Below are 12,580 nucleotides of genomic sequence, written 5' to 3'. Positions count from 1 at the left end.
ACCAGAAATAGCATGAATATTCATTTCAACAGTGCTTGGAAGGCATTTATTCTATTCTAAAAGGCCATAATAATCTGCACAGCAAATGCTCTTTAAGGCAAAGGCAGAAAAGTCTACATTCAGTGATGGGATTGGCTGCTGGTCAGGGATTTGATGGACTTGGCAAATGTATATCCTCCTCTCCAATTAAAGCCTTTCTGGTCTTCCTTCCCTCCAGGTAAAGGAAGTTATATGGCAGATTCACCAGTCAGGAGCTGCAAACCATAATATGCCAGGCTCTGTGGGAAGATTTTAATGCACATTTTAGAGATGTGAAATGAATTTCAATGCAAAAGAAGCCTAACTGGGTTGTTCATCACAATATATAAAAGGCTTTTAGAGACGATGCATTATCTGCCTTGTGCTATTATGCAGTAGAGTCTGGAAATGTTCATGCATATCTCTTTAGTGTCTGCTTTGTTATTAATTCATTTTGTTCACAACTTTAATTCAGGGTGACATAGCCCCCACCCCACCCCCTAGGCCTTGGACTTCATCACTCTCACAAATGGAATATCGTAGTTAGACACAGTGTTATCAGCTGCAATTGCAATGCTACTGCAACTGGGTAAGCTAACTCGTAGATTTCTCTTGTTCTGTTTTGAAGCTGGTGCCACATATATCTTTGGGAAAAGTGGAGGCCTCATCCTTTACACCTGGCCAGCAAATGACAGGCCCAGCACGAGGACGGACCGCCTTGCTGTCGGGTTCAGCACAACAGTGAAAGATGGCATCTTGGTTCGGATCGACAGTGCGCCTGGCCTTACTGACTTCCTGCAGCTTCACATAGTGAGTACAAGACTCTTATCCCTCCTGTACTCCTCACTTCCTCTGCTGGCTTTGTTCCTTTGTCTACAAACCAGGAAAAGACAAAAACAACCTCTAGATATGTACATGCTTTAATCTAATTGGCCCGAAGTACAGCACATAGGACTAAATACACAATATCCGAGCCATGCAGAGAATTTGTGATTGGATTGGATTGGATTGAATACTGCCATTTCCCACAGTTATCGTAATTCTTTATAAAGTGTTATAACTGTGTGCATCAGCCTAAAGTTGCTGTACTAGTTGGGCGTTTGATTTGGTTTACTTGTTTTTGGTTATTCTTTTTTTAAAAGGTATACACCACCTTTCCACAGTTCGGTGCTCACTCCATGGAAATGCTCTGCATTTTAGAGCCTTGGCAGCTGGTGCCTATAGAGTTGGTGGCTGTGTTTGCAATGGCTGATGTCCATATATCGAGTTGGAATGACAAGATTTGCAAAAACAACCTACATGGTCTGTTAGTTAGATTAAGACTTCAGTGATATTTCTTTGAAATCAGCAAGTGGCCTAAAATGGTACTGTACTGATAAAAAAATCCTGATTTGGTAACGTGTGTACAGTGTGTTGGACCTAGCGGCACAGAGACAATATATACTGTTTATTGTTTATCCAATGAGATCGATTTCTTCTTTGTCCTAATCTATCAGATGAGAGCAGTTGCAACAAATCTGGTTTTATGTGCAATTGAATCCTATAGGGTCAGCTTGGTTGGGTGATAAATCATGGCCAGGGAGCTGCATATCTGAGCAGTGAGGGTTCAGTATGCCATCTTAGTTGAAAATTTAAGGTTGATTTGTTAGCAGTACTATACATGTCTTAACTCATAAGTAAAATGCACTCAATCAATTGGCCCTTACTCCCAGATAAGTGTCACAGGATTGCAACCCTAATTCATGTAACCTCATGTAGATAAGCATGTTATCAGTGTATCCCTTTATCATGATTTTGTGCTACTATTCATGCATAATGCACCTATTACGCATATAGAATCATAGAACTATACAGTTGGAAGGGCATGGTTTATTTTGAGGCAGAAGGCAATCAAATAACCTAAGCCCCTTAATTTCAGTGGGTTTATTCTGAGGATCCCACCAGTGAGGTTTTGCAGAGCCTAGTTGCTCACAGCAGCTGCAGCAGAAAGTGGGAGCCCAAATCAGGCCCAGCAGATCCTGGACTGGCTCAGCCCTCCCTCTTCCCCACATGTGTCCTGCCTGCATGTTTGGTGGGTAGTGACAGGCTGACTCAGCCAGCAGAACTGAGCAGAGGGATACCTCCGATCAAACACCCTCCCCAGCCCGGCATAACAAGTTCATCCCACATCTCTGCCAGTTAGGTATCATCCCATATGTTTCATGTTAGTATACCAATAGTGCTTATTAATTTATTCTAGGTGTATACTCTGCTTTTCAAGGTGAAAGGACTTCAGCTTACAATATAGCTAAGCTTGTACGAGCACAATTTAAAGACAATAAAAAATCAATTAAGAAACAGTTCTCTAGCTGCCTCTCTTCCAGTTCTTTGCCTAAAAATAGATTTTCCCCAGGCTTAGATTACTGTGCTGAAGAAAGAATTTAGAGAACGTGGATGGAACACAAGAAATATCAAAGAGGCCAAAAAAGGAGGGCAGGGCCTGCCAGGCGAATCACAACAATGAAGTATAGGTTTCTGCTGTAAAAATAATAAACCTGAAAACGGGTCGGCGCATTCAGCAGGGTTGAGTAGGGCATTGTCTTAGAATTGTTGTGGCCCCTCCTCGGGAGCACCTCTGTCTCTGCCTAACCAATGGGACCAGTTTGGGTCAGGTCTGGCAGAGCCACATCATCCAATCTGCAAAGTGGGGAGCAAGTGTACAGAAATATTCTCTTGCCCACCTAACACGCCATCGCTGCATGTGGCAGCCACCATGTTCCCATCGTCCACAGGTATAAAGTGATGAGATAGATATCAACTAAATATGATGCTGGCTTTCCAACTCACGTTGGGCATCCCTCCTTGATAACCTCCCTCTTGACATCTTGCAGACAGCTCCGGGGAATCGCCGGACATTTATTACCACATAATTTCCTTATTTGCATACTGGTTGAGGGGAATACAAAAAGGTATCTTATTAATTTCTTTTGTGGATGTAATTTATGGAAAATCCATTTGGACTCATTTTTTAATTATGAGCCCTTTAGACACTCTGGAGATTTATGTGCTCAGGCATCTGTTTTGTATGACAAGAATCTATAACCTCTGAAACCTTTTCCCTGCTGATTTACAGTGCAGATGTGAGTGAGCTGGCAGCCCAGGGAAAATGAATGGTGCGCCCTCCAGAACCACGCGGCTCATGAATTTCTAGGCATTTATGTTGTGCAGGGCTGAATCTAGAAGAGAGAGAAAGGAGAGAAGAAGAGATGGGGGCGGGGAGAGAGTCAACTGCTTGGTGCCACAGAGAAGGCTTATGGGGCATTTGGGTGGCACAGCCTTTTGGGATAGTAAAGAATAGGGGCAATACCCGCAACATGGGTAGGTAGACTGCACTTACCTCACCATAGCTGCCACCTTGTGATTTACAGCATGTAAAAATGCTCATCGAGAGTAAACAGATAGTGAGCGGGGCAGCTGTGGCTTATGATGGATATTGTGCTGCTGATGTCTACAGGGAGAGATAAATCACCTGCCTGTGCAGTGAAGCTTTATTTTGCTGTCTTTCATTTGGGTATTTATTGCAAACTATCAGTGCAGCCCTATCTTATCCCCAGTAGAGTTATAAAAGAAGTCGATTGGCTCCAATTCTACAGATGGCTTGGGAGGGCAGGTGAAGCTTGAGGGTGGGAGTAGCCACTTTTTGCTCCTGTAATGCAGCCGACGTCTTCTATTTGACTAGATGGAAAGGGGAACTGGAATCCTAGGTGGCAAAGAGATGCCTATAAGACAGAATTTCAGCAGGGGAAGTGTGTCATCATACATTTAAACCACGCAGCTTCCCCCTAAAGAATGGGAAATGTAGTTTACCTCAGGGGATGGCGGGTGGCCCTGTGGTCTAAACCACTGAGCCTAGAGCTTGCCGATCGGAAGGTCGGCAGTTCAAATCCCGGTGACGGGGTGGGCTCCTGTTGCTCGGTCCCTGCTCCTGCCAAACTAGCAGATTTGAAAGCACGTCAAAGTGCAAGTAGATAAATAGGTACCACTCCGGCGGGAAGGAAAACGGCATTTCCGTGCGCTGCTCTGGTTTTGCCAGAAGTGGGTTAGTCATGCTGGCCACATGACCCAGAAAAACTGTCTGTGGACAAGCGTCGGCTCCTTTGGCTAGTAAAGCGAGATGAGCGCCGCAACCCCAGAGTCGTTCGCGACTGGACTTAATTGTCAGGGGTCTTTTACCTTTACCTTTTTTTAGTTTACCCCTCACAGAGCTACTATTCCAATTATCCTTAACAAACTATAGTTCCCAGGATTCTTGGGGGGGGGGAGTATGTGGTATAAATGTATGGTGCAAGAGACAGAGAGAGCAGGGAATTAGTTGAAGGCAGGAAGTGGAGTTTCTGGGGTTCAGACATGGGTTACCGAGTTTGCTGCCTGGTAAGAGCACTTGCCCCCTGTTGTAAATAAAGCAATTACCAAAATGACACAAGCCTCTAATAGTCTCTCTTCCAATTTAAACCAAACTTGGTTCATGTCGCCTCTGGAATCTCCTATATTTGAGGAAGTGAGGAGAGAGCAACAGCATTAAGCTTCAAGGATTTGACCAGTAGCAAACCTTGGGCTTTAAAATTTCACTGGCGCCCCGTGCAAGGCCAAAATTTGGCACCCCCTGCCACCTCTAACCTTCTATTCTGCTCAATTCACTCCGTTAAAGTTGCGAAAACCTGCAGGGCCCTCTAGTGTTGGCACCCAGTGCAGCGGAACCGGTTGCACTGCCCCCAAACTGCCTCTGGTTTGACCTAGAACAGTTTACATGTCTGAAACTAACCCAAACTCTGACTGACTGATGAGACACAGTGAAAGTTTTTTAGAGTCAGCCAGTGGAATAATAATAATAATAATAAAACATTCAAGAGAAATTATCAATATATTCTGCTTGAGTGGTAATGGGCTATATAAGAACAGCATGAAAGTGCCCATGTTAATATTCTATTTTTAATAATGTGACATTCAGGAAAATAGTATGTTGATGTTTATGGTTGTTTGCTTCCATGAGTTTAAGAGCTTTTTGATTTTGTGAGTCAGCTGTGTGAATAGAGTTGGCCTACTGAGGATACTTCAGCCTACATTAGGGTTGCTACCTATTTTTTTCTGACCCTGCTCATTCAACCTAAGGAGCAACTGGACAACCCAGAGATTTGGCAGGTTATATCTCTCCTGGCATGGAGATCAGGCTGGGAGTTGGGTGCACAAAGCCCCCAATGTTATTCTTTGTAGCTAAGGCTGTTTGCCACTATGCCACTTCAAATTGTCTTGCTGACCCTCAAAAAAAGCCTGAATCCTGAATCCTAGTACACCAGGTGTACAGCTCAGTGCAGCAGTGCAAGAAATAACTCTGTGACGCCCTGTAGCTAAAGATGATGGATTTCTGATCCCCAGCTGCATTCAACCAGCATGGAGGCTCTGTGCACTGATACGGGGATTCATTAACCACCCACTCAACAGACATCATATGCTTAAATCCTTGTGCTTCCAACTGCTGAATGCTGAAAACTTCTTAATGCTACTTTGATGGATATATAGCAGAAGAAACTCTAAGGCTGAATTGCCACCAAGGGGAAAAACTGGTGTGTTGGGCTAGTAGCTTGTGAGGCAGAGGGTTCAGGTCTGGGAGCAATGCTGGAATTTCTTCTCCCTTGGGTAAATGTGAGCAGTTATTAATGGGGCAGGGAGGAATGGGTTGCTTAATAATGCTACGTAATTCCGTGTAATTCTGTGAAATGGTCTTGAATAGCACTGGCAATTCAAACAAGGATCTTTTACTGGCCTGCTGGTTAGCTGCATTTATGCCCCTGGGAAACTCGTGTGTGTGTGTGTGAGAGAGAGAGAGAGGGGGGGGGGATTTATCAATACATCTCTGTGTTTGAACAAACCATACTTGTTGATTTCTGTCTGATGCTAGAGTTTCCACATAGCAGCTCTTTTAGGAAAGTACCAGATTGTTTAGGAGTATAATGTCAAGGATTATATTGCCTAGGAATCCTTTCTAATCCTTTCAGAAATTGGGGGGAGGGAGTTGGGGGAAATGGTGGAAAATGACAAATTCTTACTAGCAACCCAGAAGTTACAAGATCATAAAGGAGAGTAAGAGCACATTTTCTCACTGCTAAAAATAGGAGTGGGGTGGGGGTGGGGGTGGAGAGATGAGGCAACATATGATTAATTCTATCCCATGTGGTAACCACAGATATTTGTTGAACATACTGATACCATGCAGAAGCTATTAGGACCATTCTCTCTTATCACATTAGCCAGTTCTCTTGCAGTACAAAGCAAGCTGTGGAGGTGTTAAGCTTACACCTTTGCTGTAAAGTAATTGTATGTAAACTGCATGCTAAAATACAGTTCTGAAAGCACTGCTGAACAATTGCATTGACTTTGTTTGGGCTGTATGAGTGTATCTGGATTGCGGCCAGAAATATTCAGGATAAGTGTATGTTTTCCCCTGGCTTCCTCTCTTGCACTTGCGCAAATAATTGCCCACAAAGAGAAACAGAATTAAATTTGAGTATAATCAAAGCTTCTAGCTTCTTAGGTTTTAGTCACCCACCTGCATTGCAGCACCCCCAAAAATCAAAATCCCAGCCTCATTGCTAGTGGATGGCAGCAGGGTGCAGCAGTAATGCAGTGACCACTTAAACACCGAAAGCTGCCTTTTGGAGGAAATTAAATAGGGCAATTATTAGTTTAATTTACCCCTGGCTTGATGTCTGATGTGCCCACTGCATCAAAGGTTAACCACTGCTTGATGCAATGTCAGACTACATTGAAATTGTTCCAGGCCCTGATTAACTATTAAATGTGTTTTTTAAAGGCAGACTAATAGCATCAATTACTAAAAGGAGGTAAATGAAGTTCAGTCACATTAAAATCATAATATATTTACACAATGTCTTTCTTCCCATAGGGTCCTTAAAGTACTTTGCAAAGGACAAGTTCAAGGGATCCCTCTTCACTAAGATGCCATCACATTTGCAGCTCTTTAATAACATGCAAAGAATGACATTCTAAAATATTATCTAATTAATCCCCACAACGTCTCTACCAGAGAGATAAATATGAGTATTGTGCCTTGTCAGACAAACAGAGAAAAGCGTGGTTTATGCGCACAGAGAGCAGTGCATTAGATAGTTGAAGGTGTGCATGTAAATGGATTTACACTGCCGTGATTTTTGATGTGCACATCACATGGATGTTTGTTTGCACTGATCTGGTTAAATCATGGCACAATGAGGGGATTACATTACTGATAACACATGGAGTGCCAGCATCTTACCCTAACCAGTGTGGTGTAGTGGTTAAGAGCGGTAGACTTGTAATCTGGGGAACCGGGTTTGCGTCTCCGCTCCTCCACACGCAGCTGCTGGGTGACCTTGGGCTAGTCACACTTCTCTGAAGTCTCTCAGCCCCACTCACCTCATAGAGTGTTTGTTGTGGTGGAGGAAGGGAAAGGAGATTGTTAGCTGCTTTGAGATTCCTTACGGTAGTGATAAAGCGGGATATCAAATCCAAACTCTAACCATTTGAGTGTGTGCATACACATGATCATACCATTTCTGCTATTTTGAGCACCCCCAGCTAACATCATCACCCACTGCCTGGTCCTTGTATTGCAGGGAGGGGCCTCAAAGCCACACACACACACCAGATTTCACACACTAAACAATTGCAGAGAATGGAATTGTTTGTTCACTGGAATAGAGATTATGCAATTGAAGCTATCATATAACTCAAGCTGCCATTCCATGTTACAAGTACCCACTATGTGCCACATTCATCTCATTGGATACAATCCTTAGTTTACTTCACAGTGCAGTCTACAGCCCATGCTATCACACCTGTTTTTGCACAGGTAACCTGATCTGCAACTTCCAGTGCATATTCCCCCCCCCAAAGGTTTGTTTCCCACTGTCTCCTGAGTTTTAGACCACTGCAAATTTGTACTTTATTACTATCCTGCTATAGTCCTACCTAGCCTATGATTCCAAGGGTCCACAATTAGGGGGGAAATGAGACTAGACATTGTTGCAAAACTCCCTACAGAAGCGATCGGGGCATCCTGCCAGAGGAATCCTTTGAGGATAAGCAAAGCCTTTTGCCCACCATAGAGGGAGATTAGCTCAGCAGCGATTTGAGCCTTGTTTGCTTTCATACATAGCCAACAGCTTAATTAAACCTACCTATTTAAAGTGGTGAAAACCTTCTCATAAAACCCTCTTATTTAGTTGAAGTCTGACATTTTTGTGAAGCTGAAATCTTTTCTTAATTGACACAAGGTAAATGGAAATAATCCTTTCTTAATCCGAGAGGAGGTTGCTCTGCAAAGGTTTGGGCTGCTTTAATAAAATTGATTTACAATTCACATTCTCAGCTGATTAGGTGCAACTGTTTTTGTTGGAGTGTGTGTGTAGACAAATAACACAGAGAGGAACAAGACCTAACCACAACACTGCCTGGCTTCACATCAGCTCCTTTAGGATGACATTGCTGTCCTTGGAGATCTTTCAGACATATAGGGACAAAAGCAGGATTTGCTTAGCGAGGGAGAAGGAGATATTTTGGGATCACAGCCTGGGGTGGTATAATTTGCACTAAGAGGCACCTCCCCCCTTTAGTCAACATCACGATAGATAAAACATAATTGGAAAGCTTCTTGTTAATATGAAGAGCTTGTGTTAAAACAGGCTGATTTTCTGACCTCTCTGTTTAAAAGTTGAGATGGGTAAAAGAAAAACAATTCCACTCTGTGCCATTGTTTAGTGGGTGAAATTGTGTGTGTGTGGCTTTGAAGTCCCTCCCTGCAATACAAGGACCAGGCAGATCTCCTCCTTTCTTTCCCAGTTTCATATACCTGGTGCTTATTATTTGAGTGAGTTGTGGCTTCCCATGAGGTAGTTCATAATCTAGGGTAGGATATAACAGCAGCAGATATTTCTCATCTGAAGCAGATGATAACACAAGTTGCTCACTTTAAGCCCAAATTTACCTCTGCTCCTCACAAGCCTGATAATAGCTTTTTTTTTATTGCTGTCAATTACTGAACCCAGAAAAGCAGCCTCTTGAACATAAACCTGCAGAGATAGAGGCAGCCTGGCAAAGAAATGAATCTCACATGCTTCCACCTTTCCCTCAGTCATATGATGATGGATGAGATGCTCTGTTGACATGCGCTCACCACACGTTAGGGGTGCCAGTTTCTTTTCCATGCGGGTCTTGACTAGTCTTGTGAAACTTAAGGAAGGAGCATAAATGAAGGTACGGTGATACCTCGCTAGACGAACATCTCACACAAAGAAAAACTCGCAAGACGAAAGCGTTTTGCGATTTTTTTTGAGACTCGTAAGATGAAGTTTCCTATGGCCGTGCTTCGCAAGACGAAGCAGGGCAGGTGTGTGAACGGGAGAGCGTCCGTCTAGTTGGGAGTGCGAACGGTGAACGGAGTGTGAACGGCTGCTGGGGAAGGAGGGAGGGAGTGGGCAGAAGTTTCCATTGCCGTCCTGCCCGTGCCCCTCCCTTACTCACTTACTCGTCAGTGCCCGTGAACCACTGGCTGCCTGTCACTGAGTAGGACGGCATGGCTGCGCAGAGGTGTGCGAACAGGAAAGCGGCTGTCATTGAGCAGAGCGTGGGCTGCCGAAGCGCTCCATCCACCCCCGTCCCGCCCAGTCCCACTGGCTGCCTGGTTGGGCGTGAACGGCTGGGCGTGAGCGGCTGTCTGGTTGGGCGTGAACAGCTGCTGGGGAAGGAGGGAGGGAGCCTCTCCCTGGCCCTCCTCCTGCTTCCCCCTCCCCAGAGCCTTAAAAACCTCCGGAGGGGCCGTGGCGGGTGAGTCGGCGCCTTTTTCTGTGCTTTTTTTTGCCCATAGGAACACATTAATTAAATTTCAATGCATTCCCATAGGAAACCACGCTTCGCAAGACGAAATTATCGCAACACGAAACAACTCGTGGAACGAATTAATTTCGTCTTGCGAGGTACCACTGTAAGTAAGAGCTGTCTGAATGTGGAACAGACTGCAATGGAACATGGTGGACTCTCCTTTATTGGAGGCTTTTAAAAAGTGGTTGGATGGCCATTTGTCAGGAATTCTTTAGTTGTTATCCCTGCAATGAATTGCAAGGTCCCTTGGGGTCCCTTCCAACTCTGCAATTCTCTGATTCTGAGCTTCTATCTGGAGGGTGCCTTTGACAAACCAGGGTTCTGGCATAGCCAACCTGCCCACAATGATTGCATCCTAGCTGCAGTAGACCCACAGCTTACATGGGGACAGCACATAAAGCCAACATCATATATAGTTGAAACACATTGGGTGCAATGGCAGCTGAGATTGCCAAAGTTTTCCCCCTAGATGTCTGCCCCTTTTTATTTATCTTTTGAAAAATAATTGACCTAGCACATAAAGCTGAATTCACACAAGTTAAATGCCCGTAACTTGCACGTAATGCATGTAAGTTGTGGGTCTACTGTATTTTAAAATCAGACTGAACTCACACGGTAGGTGTACGATGGAGTACGAAGGGGAGATCGCTTCCTGGCAAATTTTGTTTATTATTTATAGTTTTAATTAATATATTTGTATGATGCTGAATGCCAAAATAGATGCCAAAGTTTGAAATAGTCTTCTAAGTGGTTTACAAAGTGTGTGTCCTGGCATAAATTTGAAGGAGCTTGAGTGGAATGTGGGTGTTGCATTGCTTTCTAGTTTGCAAAGGTCATGGAACTGAATGGGTTCATCCACTGATTAAGTTGACACTGTCATAAGTTGTAGGAGAGACATAATTCAGTCCATGGTATTTACACTTGGCAGGACTGAGACAGATCTTTGCTTAAGACTATGGAGAATAGCTGCTGGACCAGAGTGTAGACCAGAGATGGGGAACATATGGCCCTCCATATGCTGCTGAACTACAATTCCCATCATTCTTTACCATTAGCCATGCGGGCTGGGGATCTGGTATGTGGGATACCTTTAAAAGCATGGAAATGACATTTGAACATACATAATGCTGATCAGTGTGGTGCTGCTGAGTAGACATGGGAAATAAAAACAATGGTTTTAATTATTATTTTTAAAAGCAGAATTATTTTATTACTTTGAGTAACCTAGTCTTTTTGCCCTGGCTGATCAAAACATTCCACTCCGCCCTAGCCCAAACTTTTTTGTTCTTAGATACATCCAATTCTGATGCATCCCACCACCTTCAGAGACTGTGAATAATTCGCCTCCTACATTTATATTGTTACCTTGAAGGTATTTATAGTGTGTGATCATATCACCTTTGAGCATTCTCCTCTTTCCTGTACTGTATAAATTTAGTTTTTTTTCCAGACTTGTTTTCTAAGTTTTATTCTGTAGCTACTGCACTCAATCATTTTTATCTGCTATTATTTCTCCCTAGTCCCTCATATAGTTTTCACTCTATAGAAATCTGAATTAAAGATAGAAACCTGATCTGGCAAGCTACAGGCACAGTTGGCTTCCATGATCAGCTGTGGAAGGCCACACATACACAATTACATGTTGTTCCCTAACCACTTTTAGGGAAGCCTCAGCAGCATATTCTGTGGAAAATCAATGGTGCAACTAGGTCATTTTAGATGCTGAACTTAATGGTCTTTCAAGGGACCCCTTTAAACAATAGTATTCAATTGCAAAACATACAATGAACACCCCCCATACACTCACACATTCCATGCCTTAGACTTCTACCTTCCAGATATTACTGTAAAACAAAAAGTAGTAAAGGGAATTTGGTATTCTCGGGCCGTCTTGGCATTGGCACCCTCCCTATGGAACAGCCTCCCATCAGATGTCAAGGAAATAAAGAACTACACAGCTTTTGGAAGACATCTGAAGGCAGCCCTGTATCAGGAAGTTTTTAATGTTTGATGTTTTAGTATGTTCTCAGATATGCTGTGAGCTGCCCAGAGTAGCTGGGGAAACCCAGCCAGGTGGGCGGGTTAGAAATAATAAAATTATTATTAATATTATTATCAGCAACCCTGATGATATATTTTAAAAAATACAAATGCCATTTAAATACCACTTTTTTCTTCTTCTGTTCGTTCCCTTGCTTTATCTTCTTTCTTCTCTACCCATAACCTTGATGTCCTCTGCTCTGGGCCATTATTGGGGTCCAGGGATCACACACAAGTTGGTACAGTAGATGGTTGGTGGAAGGACCCTGAGTGAGAGGCAAGGAAGGGAAGACCTCCCAGGATAGGAGACTGGGAGACAAAAGGAAAGTTTGGTGAATGCTGGGAGGGTCTACCGCTTTTTGTGTGAGATAAAGTTTAAGAGCTGCCTTTGCGAAAACACTTAAGTCCCCCCCCCTCTGTTTTTGTTTTTATTTAGTTTAGTTGCTTTTATCTTACTGTATTGTGAAAAAGATTTAATAAAATCTTACGAAAAAATAAAAATGAAATGTGCACCTGTAACCTATACAGTGGTACCTCTACTTACGAATAACTCTACTTACGAATGTTTCTACTTACGAATGGAGCTCCGTCCGCCATCTTGGATGCAGTT

The 12,580-nt window shown here is 43.4% G+C and overlaps 1 protein-coding gene across 1 annotated transcript in view; it reads left to right on the top strand.

Moving 5' to 3' along the window:
- NRXN3 (neurexin 3) overlaps positions 1 to 12,580 on the top strand; it is a 1,204,733-nt gene that overhangs the window by 903,710 nt on the left and 288,443 nt on the right. Inside the window, exon 13 of the mRNA XM_060282978.1 lies at positions 647 to 828. Within this exon, the coding sequence (XP_060138961.1) occupies positions 647 to 828 (182 nt within the window). The remainder of the gene's footprint in view (positions 1 to 646; positions 829 to 12,580) is intronic.

The sequence above is a fragment of the Zootoca vivipara genome, chromosome 1, assembly GCF_963506605.1.
Source record: "Zootoca vivipara chromosome 1, rZooViv1.1, whole genome shotgun sequence".
In the NCBI taxonomy this organism is placed as follows: Eukaryota; Metazoa; Chordata; class Lepidosauria; order Squamata; family Lacertidae; genus Zootoca; species Zootoca vivipara.
The sequence above is the reverse complement of the archived record's forward strand: the minus strand, read 5'-3'. Positions and strand labels throughout refer to the sequence as shown.